The sequence below is a fragment of the Corticium candelabrum genome, chromosome 22 (genome assembly GCF_963422355.1).
Source record: "Corticium candelabrum chromosome 22, ooCorCand1.1, whole genome shotgun sequence".
Classification (NCBI taxonomy): Eukaryota; Metazoa; Porifera; class Homoscleromorpha; order Homosclerophorida; family Plakinidae; genus Corticium; species Corticium candelabrum.
Genome location: NC_085106.1, coordinates 2,843,441 through 2,860,562, shown reverse-complemented (window position 1 = coordinate 2,860,562; position 17,122 = coordinate 2,843,441). Strand labels below are relative to the sequence as shown.

Sequence of the window (17,122 nt, the reverse complement as noted above, 5' to 3'; positions counted from 1 at the left end):
AACTGAACCGTCTAGCTAGATATACGTAACCGACGATGGTGCAAGACAAAGTAACTACTGGTAATTGGATTCGTGCAACAACGGACATCTGCATTGAAACAGCCAAATTAAAGCTAGAGAACTACAGTCGACATTGACGACATATACAGTGACAGTGACAAATAGGCCACACAGTAAGTGTATAGCTAAGCAATATAAACCTAGCACACACGTTAGTGTCATAAAAAGTCCTAAACTAAGTAGATGAAATATTTAATAATATATAATAAGTGCTGCACTGGTCTACCCTGTTTGTCTCTAATCAGGATGAGGACTTTGGTTGACGGGCACGATGGAACCACCAGTCAATCATAGTGGTCCAACCATCTTGCAAACAGCAGTTAATCTGAGCTTGGATGTGTTCCTCAGCTTTCTGTTCGTTGCAATCAGAACACAAAGCCTTCTGTAGATAAGTGATGTCCTTTGCCCCGCTAAGTTCCTTCATTCCACTGGGAATCATCTGTAAATACAAATAATACAAATTAAATACACATAATACAAATAATACAAATACTACTACTAAAATATAATAATAGTAAATAAATAATTTTGACTTCTATAGCTAGGCACTTGAAGTGCGTTAATTAAAAATACAAGACAGACATGCAATACAAATATACACCAATGACAATTAAAGTAAAAATCTTTAGCTTTGCTCCATGCCAGTTGTCCATGCACTGAGCTGCCTGCACCTATACTCTTCCACCACTCCCAACCTCTATATTTTACAATGCACCCATCCTCACCATGTGAAACAAATTGATAAATAAATTTAATCTTTCACGTAACACAGCATATGCTTCTCCACACTTCTTGCGAAACCGCAAAAATGCTTCACCATTCTAAATAGAAAAAGTGACGGCCACATAGCACTCAACAAACTATTGTACACACTTGGCCTCCCATTACATGAACGAAGTCTGGAGTGAGAACAAATGGCAGCCGTTCTCTCTTGATCTCAATGTGTTTAAGCTATCCATAACAAAGAGGTTACACACCAATAATTACATACCAAATACTACTCTGACCCATCTGAAGTACTTGACATTTCCCAAAAAATGCCCAAAGTCGATGTGGAACAAATTACCATCTGTGGTCAGCATGATGTTGTCACTGTGTCGATCAGCAATGCCCTACGCAGTAACCAAACAATCAACTAAGAAATAGAGACAGACAGACCGACAGACAGACAGACAGACACTATACTCTCATATAAACTTTACTAGTACATATGCTAAGAATTCTTAAAAGCAAACCAGTCCTTGCAAACAACAAAGTCATAGATTAAATAATGGACTTGGCATTGAATGTCAAAATCAAAAATAGACCATCTAGAGCAGACGTCAATACAAGAAAATGAGTTGACGAAGAAAAGGCACCAAATGACAATCCCACTGTGAGACGAAGGTGGACACGGAGCTCAAAGAGCAGAGAAAGGTGTGTACACAACCCTGACTGACAGCAGTCGCAAACTGAAGCTACAAGAAGATGATGGAACAAAGAAATGACGATAGACAGACAGACAGACAGACAGACAGACAGACAGATAGGCAGAGAGACAGGCAGACTTACAGACACATACCACAAAACAAAAAATGGAAAACAAAAACAATATGCAATAAAGAGACAAACAGGTAGATAAAAGATAGACAAAGCAAAGATAATGAAAGTAGGTGTTAGCTTACCAAAACATAGGTAGCAATGCAATAGCCAGCACATGAAAGCACAAATTTGTCCACTATCATGTCTTCTGTCAACATACTTCTCCATCCTGGTGACCTGATGAGGCAACTAACATCGGACTTCAACGTAACTCTTTCCATTATTACCTATTCTCTCACCCCTTCAGCCACTCGCTAATTGTATCAGTCTTTAAAGTTGACAACTTCAAGTTTCTCTCTAATGCTGACTTCACCTCATCAGCCTTCATCTGAATCTAACAGCAGCACATCAACACATCACTCCATAACATCAGCAATACAGCTCCACTACCCTGGCTATTGTCTCTGCCTTTGGAACCACTTCAATCAGTCCTTCTTTCATTCCTGTTGCCAAACATGCATACGGTAATAGATGAAAGTTGAAACCTTTCTCATGCCATAACTACAGAAGACAAACAACTGCTACTTTGAATACAAAAATCATCAAATCAGAGTGAGTTACTCTTTCCATGACATTAAGCATTTGAAGTGACAGCATGTCCTGATGAAGATCGTCACCTACTTTGAAAATAATCCGAACTGGCTCATCTGACTTACCAAATGAGTCCACATTCTTAAACTCTAGCCACAATGGCTTCTACAAAAACAGCAACCCGTGTAGATCCACACTGTGGTACAGCTTCATATCAAACCTTGTTAGAAGTCATGAACTTGCAGGAAGTCGCAATAGGGTAGCCAACACGAAGGCTACATAAACAAAATTTAAAAAAAAGATATCACAAAAGACTTGCATTGCACCTGCTGTTGTACGGAAGAAGAAACGTTGGTGGAAAATCACGATTAGCAATTGCTGCAGAAAGCTTCTCATGCAAAAAATCTACCCCCTGCTCTCGTTGTGTTCCTTTCATATTCTTTAGTTAAACACGACACCACAATACAAGTACAGTAAATGATGATTACTCATTACAGCCAACCAAAAACTCTTTCAGACTCTTCGTGATTGACCTGAGTGTATTCACAGCATGACGTTGTTTGTATAGCTCATCCTGCATACTAAGTGTTAACAAATTGTTAGTTCATTGAGAATTTGTGTAGCATACCAACACATTGCTGCCACAGTATCTGAGGTAAGCTTCCAACAAAGCAGCAAACCTGTGTCGATATTCAGGAGCTTCTAACTCTGCAGCGAGATACCAGAAAAATCGAAAGCCGAGCCGTTTGCTAAGTAACGCCCTCTTCAGCAAAAAACGTGTCAAGCTGTTGTCATAATAGGGCTCAAACTTGAGTACCTAAGCAGTGCATTTGTAATCAACTAATCATGTCAACTCATCTACCGGTTTCTTAGTAATTATTCAATCAGCATATTGCATTTCAACCTGAACCAATTGCAGTAAATAGAGCTCCAGTTCGTCATTCTGCAGTACTTCCAATCGTTTAACACCCAATTGGCGCACATCCTCATCTGCAATCTGATAATCAAGAAGTTGAAGAGCCACCTAGAGTAAAGCCAAGTTAAATCTTTAGAATATGTAATGTCATTTGACTAAGTGTCACCTCAAGAGACATAGGGCCGACCCAATTTCCAACCAAATGACGAGCCTCAAGCACACAGTGCACATCCCACCACTTGACAGACAGCAGATACTTGGGCAGCGCCTATTAAATCAAGCAATAAATTGGTCTACTGACCATACTCTTGAATAATAATGCATAAGTACATCTAGTAAACCTGACCTCTGGATAGTTCTTGCTGAGGTAGTGACGATAAGCTTCAACCAGATCTCTTTCTGTATCATCCAACTACATCAATAGTGTTAAAGTAATTCGACTAGCTATGAGACTGGAATCAGTGTATATACATACTTTTATTAGTGCATCTGATCGTATAATTTTTAGCAGCATCTCTTCCATTGGAGAGCCTGCAGGTGGACCCTTATAATGATGGCTCGGAATACTATATACATACACAATAAATTGGACAACACATTAACACACACACACATATATATATATATATATATATATATATATATATATTACTCCAGGCAGAACATTATAGTACAGTAGTAGCTATTATTGTCTGTTATACTCACCTCGGTGACTGACCCTCTAGAGATTCACTTGTGGCACTGTGGGGGCAAGCCACATGATGACAATACTTATCCAATTCCATGTAAAGAGATGGAGCATGAGCGTTTGGGTTCTGAGCTACAGATCCACTCAACTGCAGCCCAAATCCAGGAAAACCGACATCATCTTTTAGCAAACTTTTCAAATCACTCGTTGGCCAAAGGAACAACTTTATTCTTCCAGTCTTTAGCACACCTCTTGTGGAAGAGTTCAACATTAATGCCAGCACACACACACGCACACACACACACACACACACACACACACACACACACACACACACAATCCTTCTTACTGACCTGTGGTCAAGAAGTTGAAGGTTGACCCAGTAGATAGGTAGTGGGTAGTTTCGATTTCGAACATGTGCTTTCACAACAATACAAAGACGTGCAGCCTAAATATGAAAACATCAATTACTGTCTATTTAGCTACTAAAATCATTGAACTGAAAAGTGATTTAATGATAGCCTGAGTTGTTCTACTATTCTATAATAAATTCCAGCACATAAAACTCCACCCACAAACACTACTGACATTAAAGAATATTAGTTCTGCTTATGCAATGTGACATTGATTTTGAAGCCGTAAATGTTTTTGTACAAGAAATAGAAAAGTATACAACACTGCTAGCTTTTACATTTAAAAGTGCATACAAAATTTCTGCAATAAATATTGACTTTTGTGTTGCAATATTATTGTGTGTGCATACCAATTAAGAGCATCATCACTAAACGATACAATTTTATTATTGGCATTTTGCAAATTTAAACAAAATTAGTCTGTTCTATTCACTAAAATAACTTTATCGTCACAGTATAGCTACAGCAACTTTCAGCTGTAGCAGTAAAGATAGTGGTAAGTGGTGGTGACAGCTAGAGCAAGTACAGGAACAAGAGCAGCAGCTGTGGGTAACTTTGTATGTGATAACAGTATCGAACCAAAATTAAGTAACTTCTGATATCACCTTCGGAATGTTTTTGACCTTCAGTTGTGTTTTGAGCCACTGTGTAAATCTCACAACTGATGCAAACTTGTACTCAGAACATGACAAGATGGGAGTCAGAAATGCACCACCGTTTGTAATTGTGGCTTCAATGAAGACATTGCCTACTTCCAACAGTTCGCCTGACTTTTTCTTTACTGTTGGCACTTCCAAATGATCAACCCACTCCAGTTTGAGCCTACACAACACAGTGTAGATACACAAACGTATCAAGTTTATACACAATGCATGCACATACATATACATACAACAAACAAACAACTGAATGAACAGAAGGTCGATAGACAAGCAAACAAGCAAATAGCTGGGAAAACAATCCACCTAAATTCTTTTTCAATATCCCACATAGACATTAGAAACACATCTTCTTTTTTCTTGTTTTCAGCAGTCAGCTGTTCATGAGTTCCTCCCAGATACGAGTTGTCATCTACCAAGTCCATCTACACACAAGACAAAATATTATGAACACTAGCTGGCATAAAACTGTTTACCAATGATGGCAAACCTGCAAAATGTCAGGAAGCCGGTCACTAGATGGATCAACTGTCTTGACAAGAGTCAACTGAATAGGACTTTCATTGATCAAGCACCTTCATAGACATCGATATACATTTAATCTCTTGTAGTATTTAATGATAAGCAATGTAGTGCTAGTCCATAACATTAACTTTTGTGCTTAATTAATTTAGACATGCACTGATTAACGATTCATCAGCCACTACAGTAAAACTGGTAGCATGTCGTAAGAACCTATCCTTTTGCACCAGACACTGCTGATCTGAACGAAAACAGTCGGTCAAAGTACAAACCACATAGACAAAACCAACAGTGTTTACTAAATCAATCACGATGACTAAATTAATAATACAAACCTTTAATTTAAGTTTAATGTAATACATTTCATTGTTTACTACCAGGTGGACACCCTGCACATAAAATAGTGGATGCAAATATTTACCCAAATTACTAAAAAGTAAAATGACTGACATAATAATCAACTTACTTCTGAATGTGTCTGAACTTCAAAATGCTATGATCTCCCCATACATACTCCTCATAGCCACACACTTTCAAAGTGTACTCATGAATAGAACTAGAATGTAGCATGAACGAAGGGTAACATGAACACAAACAAACATACACAAAATAGTGTGCTGATCAAACCCAGAGGCTTGTCCAGTCTTAGAAAAATACTGAAATGCTTCACCTACAATATTGCTTGCTTTTGTGCCAACTGAGAATAACAAGGGAAGACTTTCAGAAAACACTTATAGGCATTAGATTGACAGAATAATACTGACCATCAAACTCCATCACAATCCCCGTTTCAGTACCAACACCAACAAAAAACTCAATTTCTAATGTGCCATCAGTGCACTAATGTTCGCAGATCAAATCACAAACAACAACTTAACATTGCAACGCTGCATTAACTACTTTTAAGCGATTAATTAACAAACCTTTTTTAGAACATGTGATGGTGGCGCAATACTAAGAATGTCTGGTTCCATGGCATACAGCTTGGGATCTCTCTGTTTCAAAGCTTCCTGACAGACACTACAGACAAACAATGCACCAGTGACAATACATATAATGATACTTTGTAGCAACCTAGTCAGAACTCTCCTAGTCCAATCCAATTCCGAATCATCGGCAAATGACAGCTCTCTCAGATCTCTACCCATTATGTATCCAATTCGCAAATCAAAATGCTTCTCCTAAATTTACGTTGCTTAGCCTATTGACACTAAATGATGTCACATAACTAGTCTTACTCTGTCTCCTGGTTTGTGCTTTCTTGAAACAAACACTTGACCAACAGCTCCAGATGTAGTAATGACGTCCCCTAAAAACCATGATCGATAGATCTTCAGTGTTTGCCTGAGAAGCAAATAAGTCAAGAAAATCAACTGTAACAAAATTTGATCACAACTCTAAAGATAAATGGCAAGACAGACAGGCTCAGTAAAAGTCAGACGATGCATCACATTCACAGCTCATACATGAATATAGTCAATTAAAGCTGCATGTTGATTATGTACAATCATAAACAGAAGCGTACACAACTTGACACACTAAGGCTACTAAACTGTAAAAAACATGTGTTCACGTTCAAGTAGTCTATATGTAGATGCACGTACATTAGGGAGTGTGACTACACATTTACGAACACTCACAAAACATTTCAGATTGCTCTCAATTTACATGTAAACACAATTCATTGTTGTCATGATCCCATAATATCACGGTTTTGCTAACTACACACACTGGTACATGTACATGTATAGGCACATGAATACAAATAATGCAGTTGTTGGATACAGCAGCTGCAGCTCATCAAAAAGTTCATAAACATTCCCATCCATGTGATACTTCAATGTGAAGTCGTCTTGACTGTTAAAGTCAGCCATGTCTGGTTCATCAAGTTTCTTACTTTTTCTAATATCAATAAATATAAGTTATTGCAGCCATATTGCACATATCAAATGTGGCGTACTGTAGTTCTTTCCACACAGCATCCTTCACTTCTCTAACACTCCAGTTTCCTGCAAAACACGAACCCATAAGCTACTGGCTGTGGTCATATTGTCATTATATCATACCTGGACATGATTCAAGAATAATTGTGTTTCCGTTGGGTAGTACAAACTCAAGAGGTTTGTTCTAATGCCAACAGATAGTAACAGTAATCACACATGTTGACAGTAAAGAGATGCGTGTAAATTTCATTACCTTTCTTCGAAATGAGAACAAGCCACTAGCTCTCTTATGAAGTTGTAATTTGGAATCAGTACGCTTCACATTTGGTTCTTGACGCAATGGTGATGAAAAAGACATGTCTAGTGCAGAATTCATGCAGGGATAGAGCTTTCACTCCTATTTCACTGTGAACTGTGAATGACTCTGACAACAGCGTACACTTGCACCACACCACTAACAGCTCTTCAATCTTCCCTTCTTCTGTGTAACTTCTTGCTCTGTTAACAAACATTCATAATTAGTAATGACTCTCTAGCAGCTAGAACATCAACGCACTTTGCATCCTCGTGTGTTGTATTACATTATGTACATACAATGTACATACTATGTATTACAAGTGTCACAAAATCTATCATGCAGATCAATGTGTAACTACAAAAACGAAATGTCCTGTCCAGCTGACTTCTAAAAGTAGCCAACTTGTTGATTGAGCAGGAATTTACACTAACACCAACCAGACAGTAGTGGATATGTTATTGCAAAATAATTATTTCATCTGTACGTATAGATCAAATTACATTTACACTGTATTACAAAACAACAACGTAGTCAAAAATAATATTAGCTACTGTCTGTTCCCCATAAGTGTGAACTTTGAAAATCATCAATATGTCCGCTGTTTTTTGGACTTCTGAGATGATCTCGGTATCGTTAGAAACCGCTACGTCTGGCATTTCTGTTTATCAAATAATCTAAGCCTTTCCTACAAACAAAACGAAAGGATAATACTTTTGCACATCAAAGACAAAGGGGTGGAGCAAAGTTAGTATCTAATTATCTTGTAGGACCAACGGATCACCAACTGAAACCATTTAAGACAATTGGTGTAACATGGTCCAACTGGAGCAGCTCCTAGTGCTCTAATGAGCACACCTGGTGGGACCTCTACTTCATTACTCACTTCCGAGTTCACAATGTACGGGAAATAGGTGGTAGTAAACACTTTACAGTAAACGAGAGTACAGTGTCCGCAATCTCTCCAAATAAGGGCTTTAGTAAAAGAACGTCATTGTTTACACGCCACAGGCAACATTCCACCAAGCTATTTTGTAACCTATTGCTATGCACTAATATTTCAATAAACCTGTGTGTGTCACAGTAAGCTCTATCAAAGTTATTTCTGATGTGACATACTGACTGCTACATAACTTACTATTGATGCAGGGCAGATACAGAATCCGAGGAGATCAAAGAGGCATAGGGGTACACAAATAACGAAAGTGCAAAACCACACCCATTTCCTTTTTCTGACTTTTATTTATAACAACAAAAATAAAATTAAGTACAATTAAAATTAAGCAATCATCAAGACAAACAGTCTACTAAATTCCCAATTCGGACAGTTCAAGCATGCCTTTGTTTTGAAACCCAAGATCACAGGACTGTGAAATTAAAAAAATTAAGTTTTTCTAAGATTTACGAGATTTTACATTCAGAGATTTAGTGTATGTTAAAATATTTCTTGGCATAATAAATGACTGTTTAAAGAAACAAAATTGATGAAATTTATTGGGAATCAAATAAAAAATTATTCTAGAAGTATCATGTTCGAGTAGTTTGCAATTCTAGCCCAGATTCACTTTTTGTAGAGTTTAATTGGTACTGGTTGTCAGTCGTCCTGGGAATCTGAGGGTGTATTCACAGGCATAGCGTGGTCCTCAAGTCTAGGAGGGCTGCTAAATTAGGCCGCAAACCATGCCCATTTCACACACAAAGCCACGCCCACTTTCTATTTTTCTAGCTCCCAGTTTGTAGACATGTAAGTAAATTAGTATCAATTTCAGGTTACAAATAAACTGTGGGACTGAGTACTGTCAGTGTGGGTATAAAGGAGTGGAAACACTGTTACCACCTGTGCCAAAAAGGTTTTCATGGCTCGCTACGATCGTCAAAATTAAATGGCATCTCGATGACAATAGAATATAGAAGACCAATTCAGTGTAAACAACGTTGACCAATTTTAGCATTTCGTAATCTAGTGAGCAATATAGGTCTAGCTATAGTTTTTTATTTAATAAATAGAATAAACCTGTGGAGAAAGTACCGTAGAGTGCAAGCAAATCATTAGGTAGCAGAGCCATAGGAAATTCCATTCTTCTTAAGTGTCCACGACTTCTCGACACTGGCTTTATCATACTGAAAGGATGATGTGTATTGCCACAGAGATATAGTTAGGTCGTCGTCGATCGTCAACATACTACTCTGAGATTAGAAGGACTGTCACTGTTTAGTAACCTAAAATGATGAAGTGACATGCCCAAAATGTTGGAGGCTATAGCCTCTCCCAGCCCCGTCTCCCAGCCCCGGTCTCCCAGCCCCGTCTCCCAGCCCCCGTCTCCCAGCCCCCGTCTCCCAGCCCCCGTCTCCCAGCCCCCATCTCCCAGCTCCCAGCTCCCGGCCTCCCAGCTCCCGGCCCCCCATCCCGGCCTCCCAGCTCCCGGGCCCCCCATCCCCCCACGCTCCGCCGGTGGTGTATTAATTAAAACACAAAGCCAAACTAAAGGTAAGAGACTCAGTATTTAATTGTTGGATAGATAACCACAAAAACTCATGCAGATGATCGATATGCATGCATGCATAATTAGACTCTGTTGCAATAAACAGATCACCTAGAATTTCAGAGCACTAGGCAAGTCTATCATATCTGTTTTAATTGATTGATTTAATCTTCACATTAGCTACGCAATTAGAATTGTATTCGCGTATACATTTTCTGCTGTCACAAGATGGATGTAACCGAACTTTGTGACTGTCTGGACCTTCAAACTGCAGACTCTGACCCCAGTGACGCTCCCTAGTACCCTGTGACGTTGAAACGGAAAAGCAGAGCAGAGAACATGCAGTCACATGCACATATCACATTGCAACACACCGAGACCCCACATCCAGCAAGCTACGTTACGTACTCGAAAACACTTACGAATAGTCTTGCGGCTTCAGCTGTATACGTATGTACGTAGAACACAATGCCAGTCACAGCACACCAAGCCGAGAAACACGATGCCGGACGTTTGCAGGAAGACTTCGAGTCTACCGTATTTTGACTACACAGTAGCTTTGCGTGATTTCTTGTGTCTCAACTGCGTTGAAAACTCTGCTCACTGCTGCAGCATGTAATAGATACACAGATGCACACACACTGACCAGTCCACGTCTATTCTGAGACTCTAACATTCAACTTGAAGTCTGCCGGAAGACGTTGCCTCCTACAGCGAGCTTCCAACGACTAATGATGGAAAGTTTGTTCTAAAGAAACTAAAGTCTGTCCCAGCATTAAAGTCACAACCGAAAATGGGCAGCTGAGGGGCCACTTTGGAAGATACGGGATTGATACGGGCATCATTGCATAGCTCTTGATTCCCTTTATTCAATTATGGCAACGTGTTGTTCATAGGGTGTATTAGAGAGGAGATACAGCACACTTTAGAAATATAATGAGATAGAGGGTGGAGTTATGTCAATCAACGTTCTCTAAATGCATAGCTTGCCAAATTAGTTTCAACTCTTTAAGATAAAGACTGTAATTGAGACTGAAGTTGATACTCTAATGGACATATAAATTAGCTACCTGCTGTTGCTACACCCTGTACAATACCAAAGGTCAACAGTTAGTCACTTTCTGTATCGCTAACAGTTACTTCAGACTCAGAGCTCGAGGTGTCGCCATGGCCTACTTCTATTACCATTCGCTCAACTAGGTCGTCCCTCAGTCCGTCTACTTCCCAATAGTGTTTCTCCACCTTTTCTCGTACATGTTCCACACAGCCAGCCCATCGATCTGGTGTGACTTCCAGCATTCCTTCTCTGGCAAGTTGCAAGATGTTCTCCATAGTAAAACCACTGATCCCTGTATTCTTTCTAGCTGCATAACCTTTGACTTGTGCCCATGCGAGCTCTATAGGATTTAGTTCACAGTGACCAACAGGGAGACGCAAACAGCAGTGTCCCTTTTCTTGTGCAAAGACGTCTGTTTGGTATACAGAAACAGGATTGGTTGCCCAAATTAAGAAATATAGTTCAGCTTTTAACATCTTCTTTTCATGACGAATTTTATGCTTTGCAAGCCAGTCTAACATATCCTGTTTTCTGCTTGACTTGGTTGGTATTTTTTCAACAACTGCGTTGTGGTACTTGGCATTATCCAACACAATCACAGATCGAGGTGGACAGTTTGGTAACAGCTTCTCTCTAAACCACTCCATGAAATGTAAAATATTCATTTCGTTGTGATAATCGCCTGAGTCTCTTTTGCCAACAAAAATCAGTTCAGCTCCATCAATCCACCCTTGCTCACAACCTGCATGAAGGATTATGAGTCGTTTTCCTTTACCACTAGGAATCTTGAGGCCACCTTTCCCGTCATAGTCTGTCCAGCATTTTGTCACTGTATGGTGCTGATTTAGCCATGTTTCATCAAGGTAGATAATAGGCCTACCTTCTGATCGAAATCGTTTGATTTCTTTCAGGTATTGGGCTCGTGAGGCCACAATGCGGTGCTGTTCGTATAAACATTTTTTTCTGTTCATAGTTTTATGTCGAAAGCCCATTCTGCTAATGATCCTATGCAAACTTGCCCTTGAATATGGAAACTCCTCTTCTTCTACTAGAGCAGCATGGAGTAGTGTTAATGTGGGGAAGACTTTGTCAGTGTAGAATTTATGAATTCTTCTCCTGATTACAGCCTCTTGAAAATTGTCTGTGTACTCTCTAACTGGTCCACTGTGTTCTTTTCTCCCTCTCTTCCTTGGACTTTCAATATGTCCCTTATCTCTATGTTCTCTGCAGATTCTGTAGATTGTTCTCTGGTGCATCCCTGTTGCTTCTGCTACTCTCTGGATCGGTTTGTCCAGAAGGATGGGGCCATCCTCCTTTTCTTTCACAAAGAAATCTCTCACGGAAAGCACAATTGACTTTTCTATACTTCTTATATGTCTTCCTGATTGTGTTGCCATTGGAAAATAGATAGAAATTGCTGGGTTTTTTATAGGCAATGCGTGGGACCTCCAAATGGAATCTCTGGTGACTGCTATAAACTTGTTACGTCACCTGCACTACACAGTCTGTTTCCGGTTTGGATACTGTTATCATTTTGCTTCTGAAAATGCATCTGAGTTCTGATTGACTGCAGACTACTAAGTTAGAACTTGGACTGTAACAGTTATGGGGCTTATTGAGTTCCAACCAGCCGCGTAAAAGAAAATGCGTTGCAATTGTTTTTACACAGCTGCAAAGGACAGATGTCCGCTAATTAGGCAGGCCCTCCCAAGTTGCACACCACATAGATCTACTGAAGAACTTCTTGTAGCCAAGCTACTGTAGCTAAAAGATTTGGATGTTGTGGGTACGTACAGGGAACACTTACTTATCTAGTACCTGTGTTAGTTTACCTGGAGGGGATAGTAAACTGAGGCTAACTGGATCTATAATTGATTGTTGCAACAACATTGCATATGGTCCTTACAAGGTGCAGGGTTTCCTCAGCCACTCCCAAGTTACTCCCCCAAACCCGTTATGACTTTAATTCTGAGACAGACTTTATAAGGCGGATGTTCTCTACCGGGGTATATGCGCTGCCACCCCCGACTCTACCTTTACATCATGATATGATGTGGTCTATATAGCTGGAATCATGCTAATTAATTAAATCAAATTATCCTACAGAGTGACCACAAAATACCCGCTGACGCTATGTAGCATGCTTTATGCTACAATAACAATGTCACAGCAGCGTTTGAAAGACTTAGATTTCGCAATATGAAAACACAGCCGGTGTATTTCAATGTACCATAGAGTAGGTATTAAATTGTGGACACCCCGGTAATATGAGCTACAGGTTTTCTCTGGTAGCCTGCACGAAGAGACAGGGAAGCATAGCCGATATACGCACCAATGTCTGGGCTTTGTAACGGTAGCCCCGGCCTCCCAGATCCGTGTAGCGCCGATTCAAAATCGTCCACACGGCCACGGTTCTGAGGTGGTACCGCCTCTCCTCAATATTGCAGTTGGTCCTACGACCAGATTAGTGTTCAGTTTCATAAATGTATACCTTTCCAATTACGGCCGTAATACAAGAACGACAAAAATGTACATGTCGCTCTAGAACATCGTGTCGCATCCCGCTGGACGGGTACCTTTGTGTTTACAGTAGCTACGGTTTTGTCATTTGTGTGTTAGTAGGGAACGCAAACAGCAGCTATTAACAACGCTGCTAGCCACGATGAAAATTCGCGATGCGCGCATCCACTGTGACTCGATCGTCCGGATTTGATGTGACTTGCCGCGAAATCGCTACAAACTTCGCCATGAATTCTCCGCAAGACTTTGTCTAGTAGACGTGATCGTGAAGCCGTTGAGAATGCAGCTGGCTGGCTAGTGTAGATGTCGAAGCACTGGTTCGAACAAACGGCTCTACTAGGTGTCGTTACTGCCGTTTACAGGCGCAGAATACAAACCACGACGTGTAGGGACGTGAGTTTGCGTGAAGAGCGCTCTACAAGTCGTCGTTTGTGTACAGTGTTGGTAGACAGCAGATATGTATGAGATGTCTTCGTTGATTACAGCTGTAATTGGAAAGGTATGCATTATGAAACTGACACTAATGCTAATCCTAGGACCAACCGCAATAATACAGTAATACTAGAAAATCGTGCGGTACATTATATCGTGCGTTTCCTGCGGTTGAACTGACATCGCACGAATTGCATCCGCACAACAAATTGCATCCGCACAACCATAAACTTATTGCGCATGCGTAATTCTTTAGCACCTGTTACCACAGCATCCGTTTCTTCCAAGTCGATCCGCGATTTCTTTCAGCGTATTACACCAAAAGACAAGGGCATATTTGTCCCTGTTCTGGTTAATGCAGAAGAAGAGGCCGCCAATGATGCCGTTGCCAGAGGCGGATCCAGAACCCCATCGAAGGGGGGCACAGAAACCAATCAGGAATAGTATGACGTCACATTCATTAAAAGCGATGTGAAATTGCTTTAGTCGTCCATTAAATTAAGATGACAGATGTGTTAAATTCTGTTCCGAGAAACGTGTATAGATAGCTTGACTTTGTTTAGAACTACAGAAGACAAGTAAACTGCAGCAAAGCCTTTCTGGTAAGGAAGCTTTGGTCATGAGTTGAAGCAAGTTGACTGGATAATCTGAGTTCATGCACTGACTGACGAAAATAATCAGAAGACATATTTCTGAAGGGAGGCACATACCCCCAGGGCCCCCATCTGGATCCGCCTCTGGTTGCAGATGAAGATAATGACCTACTAGCTACGGCCAAACGAAGAAAGACGACAAGCCACCACATGTACAGTGAGGAAGTGAGGGCAGCTATTGGAAAGTATGCAGCCCACCATGGGCCTGCTGCAACAGCCAGACACTTCACTAGGCAACTACGCTGGAACGTGTGTGAGTCGACAGTTCGCAAGTTCCGCGATTTGTACAAGGTGGAACTGCAGTGCCAAGCAGCTACCTCCATGCATCATGAACCGATTGCCGTTACCACTCTTCCTCCTAGACAACATGGACGTAGTCTAATGATTGGAGACCTGGATGGTGTGGTTCAAGATTACATAATTAAATTACAAGCTGCTGGAGGAATTGTCATGACACATGTTGTTGAAGCAGCAGCAAAGGGCATCTTGCAGGCGTGTGCCCGATCTCTACTGACATTCCACCTCAACTGGTTGTCAACTGGAATCAAACAGCTGTCCAGATAGTTCCATCGTCACAGTGGACCATGGAGAAGCAGGGAACAGGTAGAATTTCGATGAAAGGAATGAACGACAAACGAGAAATAACGGCATTGCTAACAATCTCAGCTTCAGGCAACATGTTGCCTTCACAAGTTCTATTTGAGGGCAAAACAGAGAGATGCCACACGACACTTAATTTTCCAGAGAACCGGGATGTGTGGCACACACTAAACTATTGGGCTAATGAGGCTACAGTTCTACACGCCATTGACACCATCCTGAAGCCTTACCTAAAGAAAGCCAAGGCTCAACTAGGCCTTCCAGAGTCACAGAAAGCATTGCTGATCTTGGACGTTTTCCGGGCTCATTGAGTTCAATCAGTGCTAGACAAGTTCAAGTTGAAGTCTATTTTGTGTGTCTTTGTTCCTGCCAACTGCACTGACAGACTTCAACCTCTTGATGCGTGCGTCAATAAACCCTTGAAAGACCACATGGTATTCTGACAAAGTTTTGTGTCACTTATCCAGTGGAGGCACAGTGGATACACTGGTAGTTGGTTTGCAGATCAGTATTTTGAGAGCATTAGCTGCTCAATGGTTATTGAATGCACTTGATTACTATGCTCATCATCTTGACATTGCCAACACATTTAGATCAGTTGGAATTGATTTCAGTCTCTGACCTGGTGTTGTGTTTGCTGTTCTACTAGAAATTAACAATCTGTGATAAACAGTTGTATGAGTGTACATGGCTGCCAATCGCACAATTTAAAACCGCACGATAGAGTTGGAGGAGTGATTTCGGACAAAATCGCACAATATTATGTACACACGATTTTCTGATTTTACGGTATATTAAGAAGAGGCGGTACCATCCCAGACCCGTGGCCGTGGAGGACGATTTTGAATCGGCACTACACGGGTCTGGGAGGCCGAAGGTATCGACTAGAATCGAACAATGTCAGCTAGCGCACTAGCACAATATACGGGATAACGTCTGTCAAACAGCCTGGATGTGTATCCTAATTGTGGACATTTTTTCTCTGTCACAGAAAGCGACTGAGCCTGAGTAACAGCTGGACTAGATACCTGAATGGGTGGCTCACAAGCTGGTATTTTGGGCCGCGATCAAAACCATGTTCTGTGGTGTATCACCTCTGTGTAAAATGGCGCCGTGCTTTCAAATTTTGCAGAAACCAAGTGTTCTGTCTATGATACAATGCAGGAGACGATCAATCATGTTTAGATGTGGTTCTGGCATCTTTTTGAGTTGCTGGTGGAGCTGATTATTTATATCAGATGAAGTCAAATTCTGACTGGATTACTAGTGTCGCTGATATTGACATTCCACCTACTTTGTTCGTTCTCATTTCATACTCTATTGTGGCCAGATGTAGTAGCAGTGAAAACAGCTAGATCGTCAGTGGACTGATGTCTAGATGTAGTATAAGTGAAGATATTCAGGTGTTTACTGGACTGGAATAACACGTTCGCTCCATGCACATAATGCGCTTCTTTAGCACGTTACAGTCAGCGTAACTAGGCTCAAAACTTTACCAAGGTACTTCTAACGTCTGGGCACTTTCATGATCCAACAAAAGTTTGATTCGTATACCTCGAATTATGGGTACAGTTTCGCAGGTGAATCGTGATGATACACAACAGAACATGGTTTTGATTGCGGCGCAAAATACCAGCTTGTGAGGCAACCATTCAGGTATCTAGTCCAGCTGTTACTCAGACCCAGTCGCTTTCTGTGGGGAGAAAAAATGTTGACAATTAGGACATCCCCGTTTGGGCTGTTCACAGACATTATCCTGTAGATATTTT

The 17,122-nt window shown here is 40.7% G+C and overlaps 2 protein-coding genes across 4 annotated transcripts; both read right to left on the bottom strand.

Annotated features, from left to right (window-relative positions):
* Positions 1-60: 60 nt before the first annotated feature.
* Positions 61-10,845, bottom strand: LOC134197026 (phosphatidylinositol 4,5-bisphosphate 3-kinase catalytic subunit gamma isoform-like). 3 transcript variants are annotated; one of them, XM_062666259.1, is made up of 33 exons: positions 10,766-10,845; positions 10,514-10,697; positions 7,567-7,811; positions 7,437-7,497; positions 7,331-7,379; positions 7,156-7,272; positions 6,609-6,714; positions 6,445-6,551; positions 6,294-6,390; positions 6,135-6,210; positions 5,998-6,067; positions 5,837-5,926; positions 5,339-5,423; positions 5,155-5,273; positions 4,795-5,011; positions 4,130-4,224; positions 3,794-4,027; positions 3,564-3,654; positions 3,435-3,500; positions 3,255-3,356; positions 3,077-3,196; positions 2,801-2,989; positions 2,675-2,746; positions 2,499-2,611; positions 2,393-2,447; positions 2,203-2,337; positions 2,032-2,142; positions 1,881-1,975; positions 1,725-1,830; positions 1,068-1,172; positions 934-1,011; positions 786-881; positions 61-499 (listed from the first exon to the last, which is right to left on the bottom strand). In XM_062666259.1, exons 3-33 carry the CDS (start codon positions 7,687-7,689, stop codon positions 302-304), a joined length of 3,378 nt encoding a protein of 1,125 aa, XP_062522243.1. In that variant the 5' UTR covers positions 7,690-7,811; positions 10,514-10,697; positions 10,766-10,845; the 3' UTR covers positions 61-301. The 3 variants fall into 3 exon arrangements, with proteins under 3 accessions (XP_062522243.1, XP_062522245.1, XP_062522244.1); XM_062666261.1 differs by having other exon boundaries at positions 1,725-1,818; XM_062666260.1 differs by lacking the exons at positions 10,514-10,697; positions 10,766-10,845 and adding an exon at positions 7,870-8,143.
* Positions 10,846-10,853: 8 nt separating this feature from the next.
* Positions 10,854-12,545, bottom strand: LOC134197704 (uncharacterized). Its single transcript, XM_062667052.1, has one exon. The coding sequence runs from the start codon at positions 12,543-12,545 to the stop codon at positions 11,202-11,204; it is 1,344 nt and encodes a 447-aa protein (XP_062523036.1). The 3' UTR covers positions 10,854-11,201.
* Between the last annotated feature and the right edge of the window lie 4,577 nt (positions 12,546-17,122).

Coding starts and splice junctions, on each gene's coding strand:
- LOC134197026 (XM_062666259.1), bottom strand. CDS start 7,689: ATGAATTCTGCACTAGACATGTCTTTTTCATCACCATTGCGTCAAGAA. Junction 7,498..7,566: donor TGTTCTCATTTCGAAGAAAG/GTAATGAAATTT, acceptor TGTTGGCATTAG/AACAAACCTCTTGAGTTTGT. Junction 3,501..3,563: donor GATCAGATGCACTAATAAAA/GTATGTATATAC, acceptor CTATTGATGTAG/TTGGATGATACAGAAAGAGA.
- LOC134197704 (XM_062667052.1), bottom strand. CDS start 12,545: ATGGCAACACAATCAGGAAGACATATAAGAAGTATAGAAAAGTCAATT.